Source organism: Lissotriton helveticus, chromosome 1_1 (assembly GCF_964261635.1).
Source record: "Lissotriton helveticus chromosome 1_1, aLisHel1.1, whole genome shotgun sequence".
In the NCBI taxonomy this organism is placed as follows: domain Eukaryota; kingdom Metazoa; phylum Chordata; class Amphibia; order Caudata; family Salamandridae; genus Lissotriton; species Lissotriton helveticus.
The window spans coordinates 311,151,806-311,170,907 of record NC_136057.1 but is presented as its reverse complement, the minus strand read 5'-3'; the positions used below and the strand labels follow the sequence as shown (position 1 = coordinate 311,170,907).

Below are 19,102 nucleotides of genomic sequence, written 5' to 3'. Positions count from 1 at the left end.
CAAAATCCAAGGAGAAGAGGTGGAAACTGAGGCAGAGCCCGCCCCAGGAGAACACACCCAGCGAAGGGAACAGCTGAACAGGCATCAGCCCCGAAGCAGGGGACAAGGAAGGAACGGCCCCACAGTCGAGAAGTGCATACGTGAGAAGGAAGACACAGTCGCGCAAAGCTCCAGCAGAGCAAGGGGACAGGAGCACACGGGTACACGCCTAGGCCCACGGAGGTGGACCATAACGACCAGGCGTATGCAGCAGGTAATACTAGGAAGTAGTGTGGCCAGTACAAGCCGAGCGCAAGATGAAGATAGAGGCAAGAGAACCCCAGAACAAGAGTTCAACTAAGAAAAGTGGGACCTAAAGCCGTCAACCAGAACACAGGGGAACACCAGGAATATCCTAGCCCCCCTGGAACACAAAGCAGAGGACCAGGCTGAAGCTTCGGATAATAAGGTAGAAACACCACGACACATCACCATAGACGGCATGACAAAAGTCGGTCTGGCAATCCAGAGGCTGAAGAGGGAAGGCAAACCCGCACAGAAGCAGAAATCCCGCACGATCAAAGGGCAAAATGTACGACAGGCAAGCCCTGTAGAAGAAGATACTGAGCAGGACAGAACCTGGAGCAGAGCAAGCTGCGCTAAGGCGGAAGAAAAAAATACTTCACCAAGCTATGTACAGTGATGCCAAGAAACGCAAGAACCCGAGAAGGTACCCAAACCCACCCAGCTTAGGAGAGAGCTATACAATAGCCTACAAGTACCCCACCTAGGGTATGACACGTCCCCAAAACAAACCAGGGGAACACCTCTTAGGGAAACCCGCAGCAGTGGTCAAGAACATAAAAAGACCAGTGGGTATCACCACAGGCGGCTTACCAATCAGCCAAAAGATACACAAATGGTCCAACCCGAGGACACATACGGCTTAACTAACAGTCCAAAAACACACACCACAAAAGCTGAAGGGCTGTATGAGCAGCTAAAAGTACAGAGGGCCAACTTAAGGACCCTGAAGGCATTCCAAGCCACACACACGGGCCAACCGAAACACTAGGCCCAAAGAGAAATTTGGGCTAAACGCCTCCCATAAGACACCTGGACCAACAAGCCGATGCTTATGGAGGGGGAAGAGGACGGAGCCTCGCAAGGAGACATTAAATAGCAGAGTCCGCGTGGGTGTTAAATAATAGAATCCCATCAAAAGGCAGGTCAACAAGACGCTCCCGAACATTTTCCGGAAAGGTGTCATCATGAAACCAAGCATGGCGGCGGAGGGCCACAGAACTCGCCATAGCGCGTGCGAGATAATCAGAGACATCCAAGGCCGAACTGAGAATGAATGCAGCTAACTCCCGACCATCCAGCATATGGTGCCGCAGGTCAGAGCAGACACCTTCGTGGGAGGCGCGAGACAGAAGGGAATCCTATAGGCCGGAGGTAGCCCTGGCCAACACACAGTGTTGAGCGCGCGCAGAGCAGCACTAGTGGAAGCGAAAATGATTCGCCCCGAGGAGTCCAACCACCAGGAGGGAACAACACTGAAGGCGAGGAAGATAAAGCAGTCTGCAGGACAGGGCCCTGGCAGGAGGATGGGAGAAAAGGCAGACTGAATCCTGCGGGGCACGGTGAGCAATGAGATTGTGTGAGAGTAGGGTGAGAGGAGTGACTGCAGGGTGAGTGGGGTGACCATATGAATTTTGAGTGCAGATGTAAGTGCAGAGTGGGACCAATGAATGTATGGTTAGTAATGGGCTTATTTAAGTGAGATTGCAGATTGAACAGTGAGGGGGACAGGTAAGAGAAGTGTCACATGAGTGTAGGGTGAATAGTGTGCTTGTTTGCCTGCAGGGTGCGATAAACAGCGCAAGTGTATCGTGAGTGCAGAGTGAGCGGTGTACTCATGTGACCACAGGGTAAGTGGAGTGTGAACGGTGTGAGTTCATGGCAAGTGGCCGAAGTGCAGTGTGGTCACTGTGAGTTCAGGGTGAGCGGGTGAATGGTGAGAGTGCATGATGATCAGTGTGAGTGCACTGTGATCGCAGTGAGTGGAGTGTGAAAGTGAAGGGTGAGAATGAGGAGTGAGTTGTCTGAATGCAGGGTGCTTTCCAAAACATTTGAAGTAACTCAGCATGGTATTGAGGGCTGGCATAGGGTTTCAGATATACGTTAAACTATTACTATTGTGGCATTATTCAGGGTGCAGGGATCGAGGCTGGAGGAAATAAATATTGTGTTCATCCCTGCAACAAACTTCCAGTCTTGTGATTAGGGTTACCAGCTCATTATATTGATGTCCCAAATGGTACAAAAATAAACAGTCACATAAGGCCTATTTTCACCACTTTTTGGTGCATACCTCAAACAGCAGATATGAATAGAAAGTAGTTTTAATTGTGTTCTAGGACTGCCTGAATGATCCATAACTGATAATTAAAGGGAGCAAAGACAGAAAAGTCACATTACAAATTAATACATACTATTTTGTTTATAACCCTATTTAGTATCAAGAACAGACCTTTGCAAGCTCTTTAAACAACAAATGGCTAGAATATTTTTTTAGCAACCCTACTTTATATTTCTTTTCAAGAAATGCATTCTCTACGGCAGTAAATGTAAAATACAAATGTAAGGAATAGGCAGAGCGGGGGCCCATGAGGTACTGGAACCAGAAAAAACCAAACCCTCTGTAGCCAATTTACAAAAGGTATGTAAATATGCAAATGGTCTATAAAGACGTGTGTAAAACGGAGGGGTGCTGGAGATAATATTCCAGACATTGCCCAGCTGAGCCCACAACAGCTCGAGCTGAGACACACGGTGGCGGGGTGGTGGTTGTAGAGGTGGTGAGAGGGGGTGGGGGGGTTTGGGGTTGTTGTCTGTAGGCCTTTCAGCTTGGCACAGATGTTGCACATTAGTATACTGGCCTGTAAGCTTATTGAACAGGGTTGCATCCTTTGCTCGAGAATGATGTTACCTTGTATGTCCATTAACTGGTCCACAAAATCTTCGGGCTGAGGTTCGTACTCTCTAAGCAGTTTATGGAACACTTCCAGGACTACTTCGGCCACCTTCCACTGTAGAAAACCAGAGACAAGACATCATGAAATCCTATCTCCAGAACCTATTGGGACATTAATGTCATCAAACCAAAGGTACTAAAGCACCCACCCCATGAAATGAAAAAGATGGTAATGCCAGATCATGTCCTAATACAGAGATAATATTCACAACCAATGGAGAATTAAATCCCTTTAGCAACATCTCATCTTGGAAAGAGCGAAATAACATCAAGGTACGTTACTGGAAATTCAGCTATACATTAAACCAAATACGGTACAATGGGAAACTCAAAAACTTAAATGATCTAAGGAAAAGTTACTTATGAGTAACAATTCAGCAGCAAAAGGTATACTGCCCAAAGTTTGTAAGCTTGAGGTAACTACTAGTCTCCACCAACAATTATCAAAAGGGTGCATTTTCTTCATTTTATTTTTTCAATAAAAATCATGGGATTGTCAGACTCTAAACAGATCGCAGATCACAGTACTGTTGGAATTAGGAGTGTCAGAGTCCAGTGTCCTCTCTGAGGATAGGCAAAGATGCCTCTGGGATGATACATCTACTGAGGCAAGACATTCTACTCATTTTCATTACCTTTTATATCCCATCTATTGTGAGGTAATGAAAGGGAGACAGAGGTCAGAGGAACACCTTTAGATCGACAGGATACAACACTGCACCAGTGCACTTTGTTTCAGGGGACTGGGGATAGCTCTTTGTTCATGCTCATGTGTACTAAACAATCAAAAAAGTGTGTGTGGTGGTTTTCAAATACGTACAAATCAAAACAATGCAATACTCTCATACTGACACTCCCATAAGACATTTGAAGTCATTTAGAAAAGACTAGATGGGATCTGTATGAAATAAACCCGAAAATATACCTTGCATTAATTATGCTCATACTCTTAAAGAAGAACTTACCTTCGGCATTTTTTCACCTTGATGCATATGGTCACGCGTGACACATTCCTTACATGAACCCCTTCAAAGGCATTATCCCAGTTAAAGGTTATTGTTTTTAGGTAGCGTTATGTGGTCACTTGCAGACTGACAGGGAGTACAGCCATGAAAAGGTAAATGCAACCACATGAGCCAATTAGATCAGTTTCACCCTGCCTTTTGCCTCAGCCACTAGAGGCTAGGAGGTCAGAGAGTGCAGCCAAAGAAGAAACTTTCCAGAACATCCTTAGAGGGAGGAGGCAGGAGGGTAAAAAGGAATCTGTGAGGGTGGTCCTATCCAACAGAAAGAACCTTTCTAATTACGGCACCCACTTTCCTTATATGAAGTGTACCCACGCATCCACAAAAGGAGAAGCTGAGGGTCAACTTAGAAGTACATAATAACATTTTGCAACATCACTCTTCCAAATTGGGAGCATGCTCTACCCTGTTCATCCATAATGTTTTGAACACTATGCACAGATGTGCAGTCTCATTAACTGAGAATGGAGCATAATTCATCATCTCTTTTTCAGCACTATGAAATAGCCAGGCTTGTGTAGGAAAGTGCCCCTTTTTGCATGCCCCCCCCACACACTTTTTGCCTGACATCTGATGGAACAATACTTGATGTGCCCAGGGTCCCTGCCAATCAGGATCCTAGGGCCGGTGTTCTTTCCGGAAACTGTACCTTTGAATCCACAATTGGCACATCCCTGGCCACAGGCAGGCCCGTGGTAAAAGGTACCATGGGTACCAAGAGCGCTGTGACCAGGCAATAGGGGCTGCTGCACCTATTATGCCACCCTTATAGGACTTGCACCTTACCGTACCTTACCCCACACACACACACACAGCCATTGCTGGCCGCGTGTCTTGGTGCAGAGAAAAGTGAAGAGTCGACATGGCACACATCCCTGTGTGCCATGTCTGCAATCCACTGCCCGCCGCCTAGGTAATTCACCCCTCTAGCAGGGTGCCTGAGCCCTAAGATGAGGGTACAGTGGAATGAGCCCTGTACCCTGACAGTGTGTAAGTCCATTCTTAGACATTGTAAGTGTGGTAAAGCCATACAGAACATATGGTCTAGGAGTTGGTCATTATGAACTCCACAGCTCCATAATAGCTTTACAAAAAGCTGGGAAGTTTGTAACCATGCTTCTCAGCACATTAAACCCACACTGATGCCAGTGTGGGATTTCATGTAAAATACACTCAGAGGGCATCTTAAAGATGCCTCCTGAAAAACAACCAGCCCTGGTGTGGGTCCTGAATGGCTGCCCGCCATCTGCCACCCCAGACAGGTTTCTGGACCCCCTCGGTAGAGAGCCCAACGCTTTATGGGTCATAAAACAAAGTACATCCTGGGTAGAGGTGTCATGCCTTCTCCCCTAGGATGGGCATGGTCCATGAAGGGGAAGCTTCAAAGGCTTACCAACTTTGCTAGCTACCCCAGCCTCTGCTGCTATCAGAAGCTGGCTCCCACCGGTTCCGGCCCACACTTTGGACAGGAGAATCCGCAGGAAAACCAAATTAGAAAAAGAGATGTGCCCACCTTTGCCCACCCCTAAGGTGGGGGAGGAGAGGTGATGCACATCTTTCAGTCCCCGCCGTCATGAAGATAGGGGGGACCCCTCCAATCAGGGCTAGGTCTATGCCCCCTCCCACAGGAGGGTGGCATAATAGAGGATGTAAAAGACACAATTGATCGACAGAATCCAGCCGGCAGGTTAATTGAGGGGGGCGACTTTAACGACATGCTGGATTTTTTTAGGGGCCCGATGCGGAACCTAGAGAAGGTAGAGGATTAGTCAGCTGGGCCTCCTGTTTCGGGCTCTGTGACCAGTGCTGAATTTGTGCCAGTGGTTTCCGGTGCTCAGCACCGGCACCTATTTTATAGCGCCGGTGCTATAGATTTCTTCCATGCTGGCAGCAGAGGTGCAGAATTTAAAAAAAAAAAAATGCAAGTGGCTGGGCAGCAGTATTTTTCCAAAAGTAGTCTTCCAAACTGCTCTCATTATTCTCATCCATTCGTCACTATGCCTGCACACTGTCTTGGCCTCCTATTGAATAATTCAAGGTTTAAGCTGGCTTGCGGCTGAGCTAGAGCGAGGGAGGCTTGCGCATGCTTAGGACAAACTTGGAAATGAAGGCACATGGGGTGCAAACTGAAGTGTGTACTTCAAGTCGCCTCTATCTGGCCCCATAGTTTCCTTAAACCTTCTATCCGTCTGTGCTCACAACCTGCCACCACTTCCATGCTCCGTGTACTGGTAACAGTATACTACACCGAGGCCTGGCAAGGTTTCTCCCCAGCCAGGCCGGTGCCAAAGCCCCACAGTGCCCCTCTCTCTACAGAAGCTGCACGGGGGCAATACCGGGGAGGCGGCAGGTAGCGTTAGGAACTGGACGCTGGACTCACCTCCCGCTGCCGAGAGGTAATTATCCATGGTAGGGAAGGAAGAGGGCGAGTGAATGCCAGTGAGTGTCTTTGTTTCTGCCTCCGTGTGCCGGGCCTCGTTCAACAGAGAGAGAGAGAGGCCCTGGCAGAGAGGCATGGTCCGTGCAGCACATGCCCCCACTGAGCCTATGCTCCACAGCCACGTTTAATCGCAGTGCAATCTGCTATAATCTCAATACTGTACAAGTGACATACAGGGAAGTCCAACACACCCTCCTTTTTCGGTGTTCTCAACAGGTGCAACGTAACTGTGGCGTAATTACAGATGCTGAACCAGAGACGTGTGCCTTGGTGGCGTTACCAGAGCTCTGCAAGGCCCTACTTTTAGGCTCTGTGTAAAAACACCCAAAAAGGCAGCATTGTTGGACAAGCTCTCTGCACCTTCATTCACTGCCTCCTGATTCCTAGAGCTCTTACTGTGCTCCCTCCCGCCAGATGCGTGCAGCAGCGTTCACTTCCACCAGGTTCCTCCCGCGCTCCCTCCACCATTTAAGGTTCTTCTAACACTTCTCCCTCCTTTTAGGATCTTGAAATGCTTTGCCCCTCTCTTTGGGCTACTTTTTCTCTCCCCTACAAAACAAGCATTTGCAATGCAATAGGTCTCGCATTTACGCGAGTTTGAACTATTAGCATTGTAAATGACAATGCCTTTTATTTATGTTTTGGTTTTTAAACATAAATAAAAGGCATTGTCATTTACAATGCCAATAGCTTAAACTATCGGAAATGCGAGACCTATACTGCATTGAAAATGCTGGTTAAATAAGACGGAACTGCTGCCTCCGAACAGAAGTCCCATTCAGTTATCGATCACTGCTGTTGGTCGTATTGTAATGTACATGCGTTGAGAAATCAAATGGAACGCCTTAAATTAGGTATGACCAATAAACCATCTCCTACTGGTTCAAAAAAGGACTTCCAAAAGTATTTCTTCTCCAGTTAACGTGGTTCGAATGTCATTGTCTATTCAGTTATATTCTTTTATTCCTTTCTGGAGATGCACTGAGGATTATCAGGTTTCTAGATTCCACCAAATAAATAAATACATGAAAAATGTAAGTAAATAATATAATTCATAGTCTAACCCCGATCCAGAAAAAGAGTTTTTTCGAGTATATTTTGAAACTGAGAGGTGACCTGTGACCTCACCCCCCCCTCCACCCCTTCAGAATGTTTACTAAATTATCGTAGAGACTGGGGGCAAAGTACAGTAATGAACCGATGAGGTGATCTCAGAGAAGGCAAAATCCTAACCCTTTGATGGATTTTGCATATCTCCAAAGCATCAGCATAAACTCCTGATGACATCACACCATCTGCACTATGCTGTCACGAGGCTAGAGGAACATGAAAACAACATACTTGAACGGGCATAACTCCGCAGAAGCAAGGAAAGAACATCGTAAAATCCGCAATCACCTCAGAAACTACACGACGATCTGTCCACGTTACTGGTTAAATCAATTAAACAGGCAGAAAGATTACTTGGAAAACACAATTGCTGCTCTGATTTCCGTTCCACCCCCACAACCTCGAGGCACATGGTCTTTCCCAATTGTCATGAGGAATACATTGTGACCTATTCTGGGTGTATATAAAGGACAGTTACTAGGGAGCCATTGCATTGAAGACCCTGACATGGTCACGAGGCAACCTCTGTTGGAGCTTAAGGACCAACGAGAAGGCAGAGTCCATGGCTGAATTACAGGGACTCCCTCCATGGAAGAGGAGAGGGTTACGCTGCCCCTCCATGGAAGAGGAGAGGGTTACGCTGCCCCTCAATGGAAGAGGAGAGGGTTACGCTGCCCCTCAATGGAAGAGGAGAGGGTTACACTGCCCCTCAAGAGGGTTACGCTGCCCCTCCATGGAAGAGGCGAGGGTTACGCTGTCTGCCTCAAAGAGAGAATGTGAGTCAGTGAAGCAATAACGCTCAAAACAGACTTGAAACACGATTTGATAATCTACCTTAACCCCAGTTTTCGAAATATCTTCACACCTATACCCCCTCTAAATCGTTTTAGGCAAATCCTCCCTTACACCACTTCATGAGGCCTTCTATACCCGAATTCTGCGAAGCCACTTATTTTTCTTCCAATCTTCTTAATCTCTGCCTTTCCCTAATCTCTGCCTTTCCCTAATCTGTGTCCATTTCCAAAACCTGCTTTATTACAAATTTGTTTTCCTTGTTCCGATGTATACCTACCTCCCCGACTCCCATACCTTACCAATTACCATACCTTACTCTCGTTACCTTTGATCACCTCAACTCATCACACAACCTTCCCAAATCATATTTCAGTTCCCCCCCCCTTAAACCCAGTCTGTTTAATTCTACACCCCTACATTACGCCCAACATCCCTATTACTCGTACCCCATTTCTAAAGGATGTGGCCTCACGGCTAGAGCGTCGACCTCGAAGCTGGGGGACCGGGTTCGAGTCTCGCCAACGACGCTCAACATCATGTGCTTCTGGGCAAATCACTTAATCTCCCGTGCCCAATAAAATTGCATGTGTCCATCTGTAACTAAACCGGTACTCATGTAAAGCGCTCTGATATCTTCGGGTATAGTTCGCTCTATATTGAACTCTAAACAAAAAAAACATTCCTTCTGACTGCCACCCACTTCAATTTGTCTCCAATTTTGCTCACTCCATTTTCCATTATTTGCCAAACTTTCACACCTCGATTCCTTACTTCAAAGCACTTCACTTGTCCCAAACCTTAATTTACCCAAACCGCACCTGAGCCCCATTTTCCAACAATTCCACTTCTCCATTATCATTAAAAGTTTGGGTTACATCAGATATACATTTTTTAAATAGTATGTCGATTATGAAAGTGTTTTATAATGTTATGGCTTATTGAGTAATACAGATGGTTTTGTCTGCTTGCATCGTATATTGCGCATATGCACTGTCTGAGCCTAATCTCGAATTCTGAGTAGAGTGAAATTGCTGCACTTTCGGTTGTCAGCCATAACAGATTATAATGGTGGAAAGTGCAGATTTTGGGTGTGGTAAATCCGAATTTGCACTTGATTTTCTATTCCGACCTCATTACCTCCTCGTCCGTCTTCCTCGCCACAGTAATTACCCATGAGCCTCCGGCTCCACACAGAACTCCAAGTATAAAACAAAAAAACGCTCTAATCTCCCTCTCCCTCCTCCAAGATGGCCCCCAGTGGCTCCAGCCAATCCCATAAAGGGATACAGAAACACCAACACGACCTGTTCTTTTTTTTCTGCACTACTCCGAGTGCTGTGTTCCCTGCTGGTCAGGTGAGTGGGGCTGGGGTCTTGCTTGAGCGACCCCTTGTGCCCTTGGGTATTTGGATGGGGGGAAGTTAGGTTTTTGATATTTATTTCCTTCGTGATGTTAAAGGTTGATGTTTAAAATTGTGTTTGTTCCCCCTTTCTTTTGCCAGGCGCCTGCTTCAGCGGACTTGTGGTGCTTTTTATTCTGCGAGTTCGCATGGTGGGCTCGCTTTCTTTGAGCCACTCGTGCGCTTCCTGCTGAGCGGAAGGCTATGTTGTGGTGTGCCCCTTGCCGACCGCGCGTCCTGTATACTGGGATTCACGCGGTCGGCTGAAATCTTTGCCGGTTTCTTCTTTTTGGGCTTACCTGCCGGCCGTGATGGTTGTGGACGGCTGGGGTAGGAGCGCTGATGTCGCGCTGCTGGATTGTGCATGATGGGGGTCTGGAGCCTCGTTAGGGAGGCGCGCGTGGCTTCCTCGATGTTTGTCCTAATTAGGGGGCGTGCCATGGGTGTTTTCCTTTGGTTGCCTGGCAACATCCTGCCTCTTGACCGGTGAAGGGTTTCTGTGCATTGTTTCACTCATGTATTGGAACTTCGTGGAGCGTGGTTCTTCGTGTTTTACTGATCCTGAACCCTTGGGGGATTCTGGTTCTGGTGTGACTTTTCCTTCTATGGGATAGTTGCAGCATATGGGCAATTCAGCTGTGGCTACTGCTTTGCGGGATTGGTTGCCAGTTCCTCCGGTCTAATGGGCCAGGATTGTTGGCGCTCCTTAGGTTGACTCTGGCAATGATGTCAGGGGTCGCTTTGTGCAGGGTGCCGACCCTTAGGAGGTGCTGTGTCACTTTCGCAAATTGTACTTGGTCTTTCCTGGATCGGTAGTGCCTCTGGAGGATGACTTTTTCACGGTATCAGCGTCCTGAGCCTGATTCTTTGCCTCTGCATTCTTCTGTATTGAAGGTTTTTGGGGCATGGGCTCTTTTTCGCATTTTTTTATTGAGACACTTTCCTCTGTTGGAATTTTCTGATGAATTCACATCCTCGGTTGAGGTTGATTCCTAGTTGGCCAGTATGTCCTCTCAAGGGGCTGTTTCTGAGGATTCCCTCCTGCGGATCCTGTGGTTCGTATGGTGATTGGGGCGATTTGTCGCACTTTTGCAGCTGCTGTACTTTATATCCGGGCTGCGGCCTATTCCTCTTGCGCGATCCATTCCTTGATTTAGGGTTTTCAATCTTTGGCTGGATTATTGGACCAGGGGGAAGGTGCATCTTCTACTCTGGCTATGTTGGGGCAGCTGGTTCGCCTACTTTCTGATGTCTCTTTGATTCCTTGGGGGTGGCGGCTTCTGTCGCTGCAAGGCGTCAGTTGTGGCTTCGCTCCTGGTGTCTGAGGTGTCTCCTGATGACGATCCCCTTTTCTGCGGTTTGGCTTTTTTGGTTCACCTTTGGATGAGATGGTGAAGATGACGGCGGAGGGCCGTGAAATCCTTGCTCCTGAACGGGCTGGTCGATTCCGTTCCTTTTGTTCTTGGAGGGCTTTTGGTCCTTCCAGGTGGGGTCGTGCTGGTCGGCCCTTTCGTGGGAAGGGGCGTGTCCGGGGTGCGCCTTCTTTTGATTGATCCCGGTTCTCGGGTGCTTCTTCATCCTCCACTCCCGCTTCCAAGTCATGAGTGGATCGCTCCTGGTGTGGGTCCGGTTGGAGGTCGCGTCACTTACTTCGTGGTATCTTGGCGCTGGTCTGTGTCCGATCGGTGGGTACTACTGGTGGTGTCAGGAGGTGTTCATCTTGGATTTTCCCTGGCTCCCCCAGACGGTTTCAGGTCCACTCCTTGTTCCAGGGACGCTTTGATGCGAGTGGCTCTTTTGGGGGGTGTTGAGTCCCTTGCTCTGTGAGGGGCCGTTGTTCCCGGCCCGACGATCGATTGGGGTTGGGGGTTTGTTCCATCCTCTTTCTGGTGTCAAGACACACAAGGGATCTCAGACCTGTGATGGATTTGTAATGGGTGCATTCTCTCGTTCCTTATTCGACATTCATTTCGGTTTCCATCCAGGTGCTCCTCCCTCTGATATCTCAAGGGGATTTTCTGGCCTCCATGGCCTTGAGGGATGCTTATCTGCATGTGCATGTTCACCCGGATTCTCAGAGGTTTCTCTGTTTCTGCATCCTGGGTAGTCACTTTCGGTTCCGGGTATTGACCTTTGGAATCCACTCTTCGCCCAGGATTTTTACTGTGGTTCTGGCTCCTCTTATTGGCCATTTGCAAGGGCTGGGGGTGTGCCTTGTCCTGGTGCCTCACGGGTTCCTGGAGATTGTTCCGACGTCCTCCCTGGTTCCGGCGCTGGTATTGACTTTCGTTGGGGCTCTGTTCGGGTCTCACTTGGGGATGGTGTTCCTGTCCCCTGCTCGGATTCGGTCCCTGGTGTCTGCTGTGCGGTCCCTGTTGTCGGGGCCTTCTCATCCTGTGAGCCTGTGATTGCGGGTTCGGGGTCTGATGTCTGCATCTTTGTTAACCGTACCATGGGCTCGCCTTCACATATATCAGTTGGTGTCCCACGTTTTTGTTGCATTGGGTCCCCTGTTCCCTAGATATGAGTGTTTTGTTCCCTGTGTCCCCGGGGGTTCGGGTGGTCCTGGTGTGGTGGTTGGCCGAATGTCGTCTATCCAGGGGCCGCCCGTTTCTGGTTGTTCCCTCCCGGGTTATCACTGCCGATTACGGCCTGCTGGGGTAGGGTACTTCTCTGGGGGATTCTAGGACTCGGGGGTTTGGCCTCAGGCGGTGTTGTCTTGTTCTTCCATCCACATAAGGCTGGGTCCTTCCTGTTGGGTCTGTTGACTTTTTCGGACCTCCGCGGGGTCACCGTGTGTGGGTCCGGTCGGACAGTCACGTTCCCTCGGTTGTCGGATTGTTGTTGGGCGGAGATGAGCCTGGCGTCCCTGTCTGCGATTTCCCTGCCTGGTCAGGAGAGCTTTGTGGCGGATTTTCTGAGCCGTGTGTTTCCATCCATGGGGTCTTTGTCACCGACACCCTTGATGTTCAGATGGTTGCGGTGGATGTTTGGGTCTCCGATTGTAGACCTCTTTTCTTCCCCGACCTATGCCACATTCCGCTGTTTTTACACGTTTTTGCCTTGACTGGATGCTTGGAGTGTGGACGCTCTGTCGTTCCTTTGACCGAGGGGCCTGTTGTATGCCTTTCCTCCTGTTCCCCTGATTCCGGCGGTCTTGCTGAAGATCAGGAGGGAGGGGTCCTTTGTACTTCTGATTGCTCCGAGGTGGTGCCATCGTCCTTGGTATCCCCTGTTTTTGGAATTGGCTGTGTCTCCGGGTTGGGTGTTGCCATTCGTACCTTACCCGCTGTTGCCTCTTCCTGTGTTACAGTCCCTAGGTCTGCGGGCCTGGCTCCTGAGAGGGAGTCGCTGATGCGTGAAGGTTGTTCTTTGGCTGTTGCTGGCGTCGTTCGGCAATCTCGGAGGCCTTCTATTCTTACATCCTACGCTATGCATTGGGATGACTTTGCCTCTTGGTGTGTGTGTCACGGGTTGTCTTTAGATTCTATAGACCCGGCTCGCATTCTGGATTTTCTTGATGGTGGTTTTCTTTTGGGACGCATTGGGCCGCCATTCGGACATTTCATGTCCTGCCTTTGGTTCATGTTTCTACTTTGGTGGCTTGACTTTTTCAGTCGATTTCTTTGCAACGTCCCCGTCCTATAGTGTGTTCTCCTCCTTGGGACCTCCCTTTGGTGTTGCGTTCCTTGCAGGTGACTCCTTTCGTACCTTTGGTGTCGGTGGCCTTGAAGTTTTTGTCGCTCAAGGTCGTGTTTCTGGTGGCTATTGCTTCTGCCCGGCGCATTGGGGTGTTGGGTGCTTTCCTGAGGTCTGCTCCGTTTTTTTGTTAATTTGACGGATCGGGTGGTCTTGCGCCCTCATCCTCAGTTTGTGCCTATGGTGGATTCTTATTTTCACCGGTCTGCGGAAGTGGTTCTTCCGGTTCTTTGACCTGTTTCTTCCTCGGCTGAGGTTTGTCTTTTGCACCTCTTGGATGTTCCTAGTGCCTTATTGTTTTATTTGTCGCGCACTTCTTCCTTTTGTGGGGTGGACAATTTATTTGTCAATTTTGGTTTATCCCGTCGGGGCCGGCAGCCCTCCCTCTCCACGGTCAGTCGTTGGTTCAAGGAGGGCCATTCTGTTGGCGTATGGTTCTGTTTCCGAGGTTCCCTTTCTTCCTGTTCAGGGTCAGTCCACCGGATCTGTTGCTGTGTCGTGGGCTGCTTTCATGGGGGTCTCCATGGAGGATGTTTGCAGGGCTGCCACCTGGTCGTCCCCTCGTACCTTCATGTCCCATTGCCGCCTTCAGGTTGGGGGTGGAGGTTCTATTTCCTTTGCCTCTTCTGTACTTACTGCTGGTTTACCTTGCGGTTTTTCCTTTGTTTGATGTGCCTCTTGTGTTTCAACTGTGTTTCACTGCATTCATGTTGTGATCTATTTCCTTGCACCAAGCTGATTTGCTTTGGTATCGGCTCATGGGTAATTACTGTGGAGAGGAAGACGGACGAGGAGGTAATGCCCCGATTACTTATCGGTAATCTTGATCACTCTGCGTCCTTGTCTTCCTCGCCACAGTATAGTTTCCCTTTCCTCCGGGCCCTGTTGGTGGCTTCATGTCTGCGGCTTGGTTCTTCAGGTCGTGTTGGTGTTTCTGTATCCCTTTATGGGATTGGCTGGAGCCACTGGGGGCCATCTTGGAGGAGGCAAAGGGAGACTAGAGCGTTTTTTTGTTTTATACTTGGAGTTCTGTGTGGACCCGGAGGCTCATGGGTAATTATTGTGGCGAGGAAGACAAGGACTCGGAGTAATGAAAATTACCAGTAAGTAATCGGGGCATTTACTATGAAAGCGGAAGTGAAATCGTCTGGGGCAAAACACTGTTAACCGAGTTACCCTGGGGAGATTTTTACTACGCCGTCATTCTGTGGCATTTGTAACGACATTGATTTCAAATTTTTTGGGGGGGGGATAAAACAGACTGTAAACCCCAATCACTCAAATGTTGGTCTTACATGAATGTGTCTATAAAAATATTGGACTTATTCTTTATAGGGTGACCAACCGTCCATAAATTTCACGGACAGTGTTAATTGGACCTCACGTCCATTGTCCGTGAAGACCCCTTTTATGGGCACCCTTTGTCTGTAATTTGGGGGTTTGCAGCGCCCTGCACTGCTCACCCTTGAGAAGCCTCAGTGTTCTGAGAGCTCCCTGCTGGGGCTGCCTCGGACTCCTCAGAGCAGCCCCTTCCCTGCCTCAGACAGACTCTGAAGGACCCACTGCCCTTCTGTCTGCCGGCTGATTGTCGCATACAGAATGACAATGGGCCAGTCTGGGCAGTTACGGGATGTGGTGACCCATGTGCAGTTTATATAAGGAAGAATAAAGCTGAACACCATGTTTGGTCTAATTTGGAAGGGTGCTTACAGATTACATGCTGTTTTTATTCACCACCATGAAGTGATTTAAACACCTTTAGGCAAAGTGTAGGCATGTTATTTCACACTGCTCATGGGCACTGTGCCAGATATATCGTTAGTGTCCAAGAGCATATTTAGAACATTTTGCTGCAGAATAAAAAGTTGGCCCAGATAAAAAAAATATCTTGGTGGTGTGGGTTCCACCTTCAGTCCCAAGCCCATTCATGGAGGGCCAATCTTGCCCATAAACTCTGTGCAATATGGGTCTGGTTACCGGTGCTGCCTTTGGCTGCTTTTCATACTTTGATGAGGTGACCAGAAGCATAAACACTGTAGAAGGACTACACTATCTATTCCTCATTTGTTGCTGATTCGAGGTCTCGGTGTAAGGATTTTTAGCGTTCCAAGCAAAATAGGATTTTGTATTGGTGTGCTCCCTCTACAGAAAAAATAAGGCTGTTTTCAGACCTTTATTGTTTTTGGTGTAAAGCAGTGTCAGTGCCTAAAGGATCCTGTCTTACCTAGCTTGATGTTCCCATTCCTGATCTTTTCATTTGCAAACCATTGCTATCTGTTGTGTTAGTCTAAATGAACAAGTTACTTACCTTCGTTAACGCTTTTTCTGGTAGATACAATATCTGCCTGTGGATTCCTCACCTTGTGAATATCCCCTTGCGTCAGCAACATTCGGAAATTCTTTTTGTAGCTTCGCGCCGACGTGGACGTCATAGAGACACGGCATCGCACGCGACTCCGCTGACGTCACCGACGCCTACAATAGGCCCACGCCGGCGTGATGACATCAGTTCCGTCCTTTTTTCCGTTCCTTCGAGGCACACGGACGGACCAATGACAGTAGACATATACACAGTATACGCAGTACAAATATCAAGGTAACACACACAGTGTGAAGCAAATGCAATAAAACATTTGAAATAAACAACTCCTTGACAATAAAATAAATACATTACAGAAACTCTGGTATAGAAGAGTGGACAACGGGGAGGCGGGTGGGTCAGTGAGGAATCCACAGGCAGATTTTGTATCTACCAGAAAAAGCGTTACCGGAGGTAAGTAACTTGTTCTTCTGATAGATACATCTGCCGTGTGGATTCCTTGTGAATAGAGTCCCACAGCAGCCCCCACTCCCGGAGGAGGGAGTCCACTCTTCTAAACCAGGAAATCCTGGAGGACAGAGCGCGCAAAGTGGCCGTCCCTCATCACCTCTGAATCCAAGCAGTAATGCTTCGCGAAAGTGTGGAGGGAAGACCAAGTTGCCGCCCTACAAATGTCTTCTACAGGAACACCTCTAGCCAATGCTGAGGTTGAAGACTTAGCTCTTGTAGAATGAGCCCTTATACCCTCTGGTGGTTCCTTACCGGCCAAAGAGTAGCAAATCTTTATACAGAGGACGATCCATCTTGACAAAATTCTTTTAAGGACCGCTCTTCCTCTCTTGCAGCCAGCAAACCCAATGAAGAGCTGGTCATCCAAACGATAGTCTTTAGATCTGTCCAAGTAAAAGGACACCGCTCTTTTGGGGTCCATGCGTTGCAACCTCTCCTCCTCCTTGGAAGGGTGTGGGGGAGGATAAAAGGCAGGGAGGGTAATGGATTGACCAAGGTGGAAAGGAGTAACCACCTTTGGAAGAAAAGCAGCCCTGGTCCTAAGAACCATTCGATCAGCATGAATGGTCAAGAAAGGGGGCTTGGAACTAAGAGCTTGAAGCCCACTTACCCTCCTTGCAGAAGTTATTGCAACGAGGAAGACTGTCTTAAGAGTCAAAAACCTCAAAGGACATTTGTGAAGAGGCTCAAAAGGAGCACCCATCAAAAAGGTCAAGACAAGATTTAAGTCCCACTGAGGCACAATAAAAGAAACAGGAGGGAACTTATTTGTGAGACCCTTCAAAAACCTTAAAACCACAGGAGATTTGAAAAGAGATGGCTGATCAGGCAAACAGAGAAAAGCCAACAGCGCAGAAAGATAGCCCTTAACTGTGGCAACAGCAAGCCCTTGCTGCGCCAGAGAAAGGGCAAACTGGAGAACATCAGACAAATGGGCTCTCAAATGGTCAATAGATTTCCCTCCACACCAAGTGACAAATTTTGACCATCTATAAGAATAGATGGACTTAGTGGAGTCACGCCTGGCCGACAAGATGACATCCACCACATCAGGCGGGAGAGAAAAGAAATTCAGGTTGCTCCGTTCAATCTCCAGGCATGAAGGTGTAATGTCTGAAGGTGGGGGTGTAGAACCTGCCCCTCTATCTGAGAGAGGAGGTCTGCCCTGTGAGGGAGACGGAGCGGCGGGTGAGAGGAGAGGTGGAGAAGATCTGTATACCACACCCTTCTTGGCCAGTCCGGGGCGACCAATATGACTTGGGCCCGATCTTGGCGAATCTTCCTCAGAACCCGAGGAATCAAAGGTATGGGAGGAAACGCGTAAAGGAGTTGATTTCCCCAACTCAACTGAAACGTGTCCCCCAAGGCTCCTTGCATCGGAAACTGGAGCCTGCAGAATGACAGGCAGTGAGCATTCTCGCGAGTGGTGAACAGGTCCACCCGAGGAGTCCCCCACGTCCGAAAGACATGACTAACCACCTCCGGGTGAAGCCTCCACTCGTGGTCGGCGGAGAACTGCCGACTGAGACTGTCTGCACGAACGTTCAGAAATCCGGCCAGATGATTTGCCATCAGACAAATCTGATGGTCCTGAACCCAGGACCAGAGACGCAGAGCCTCTCTGCAGAGACACTGTGACCCCAATCCTCCCTGTTTGTTGATGTACCACATCGCGGTCGTGTTGTCCGTCAGGACCTGGACCGAACGACCGCGAAGGGAAGGGAGGAAGGCCTTGAGCGCCAAACGTATCGCCCGCAATTCTAGAAGGTTGATGTGAAGCAACCTTTCCTCTGGAGACCAAAGATCCTTGACCTCCAGATCCCCCAGATGAGCACCCCACCCTAGAGTGGATGCATCCGTTATCACTGTGGCCACCGGAGTAGGCAACTGAAAAGGCTTCCCCTGAGACAGGTTGCCTTCCACGCCCCACCAAGACAGATCCGCCGCAGCTTCTCTGGAGATCCTCACTGACTCCCTGAGATCTCCGTTGTGCTGATACTACTGCCTGCGGAGGCACCACTGGAGCGCCCTCATGTGCCAGCGTGCATGGTTAACCAACAGAATGCATGAAGCCATCAGACCGAGCAGGCGAAGGACCTTCAAGACTGGAACGACCGCTCCATTGTAAAATAAAGGAATCATTTAGTGTATGTCGCGAATCCTTTGAGGAGGAGGGAATGCACGACATACAATTGTGTCCAGTACAGCACCTATGAACAGGTTGCGCTGGGAGGGTACCAGGTGAGACTTGGGTACATTTATCGAAAAACCCAACCTGTACAACAACTGGGTTGTCTCTCGCAGATGGTGGAGCACTCTCTCTGACGACTCTGCTTGGATCAGCCAGTCGTCCAAATAAGGGAATACAGGAATCCCTGACCTTCTGAGATGCGCCTCCACCACTACCATCACCTTGGTGAAGACTCGAGGCGCAGTAGTAAGCCCAAACGGAAGGACCGCAAACTGATAATGCTGCGATCCCAGCGTAAAACGGAGATACTTCCTGTGCGACTTCAGGATGGGGATGTGAAAGTACGCATCCTGCAAGTCGAGCGACACCATCCAGCCTTCTTCCAGCAGCGCCTGAAGAACCTGAGCAAGGGTGAGCATCTTGAATTTCTCTTGTTTCAGATAGAGATTCAAGATCCTGAGATCCAAGATTGGACGAAGTCTGCCATCCTTCTTGGGAATCAGGAAATCCCGGGAGTAGCACCCCTGACCCCTTTCCTGCTCTGGGACCACCTCTATCGCACCCTTTCTTAAGAGTGTCTGGACTTCCTCCTGC

The 19,102-nt window shown here is 48.8% G+C and overlaps 1 protein-coding gene across 2 annotated transcripts in view; it reads right to left on the bottom strand.

Moving 5' to 3' along the window:
* The window catches only part of NUP205 (nucleoporin 205), a 920,380-nt gene that overhangs the window by 542,185 nt on the left and 359,093 nt on the right, over positions 1-19,102 (bottom strand). For both annotated transcript variants that reach the window (XM_078671666.1, XM_078671676.1), the window contains exon 16: positions 2,975-3,074. In XM_078671666.1, coding sequence (XP_078527792.1) covers positions 2,975-3,074 — 100 coding nt within the window. The remainder of the gene's footprint in view (positions 1-2,974; positions 3,075-19,102) is intronic.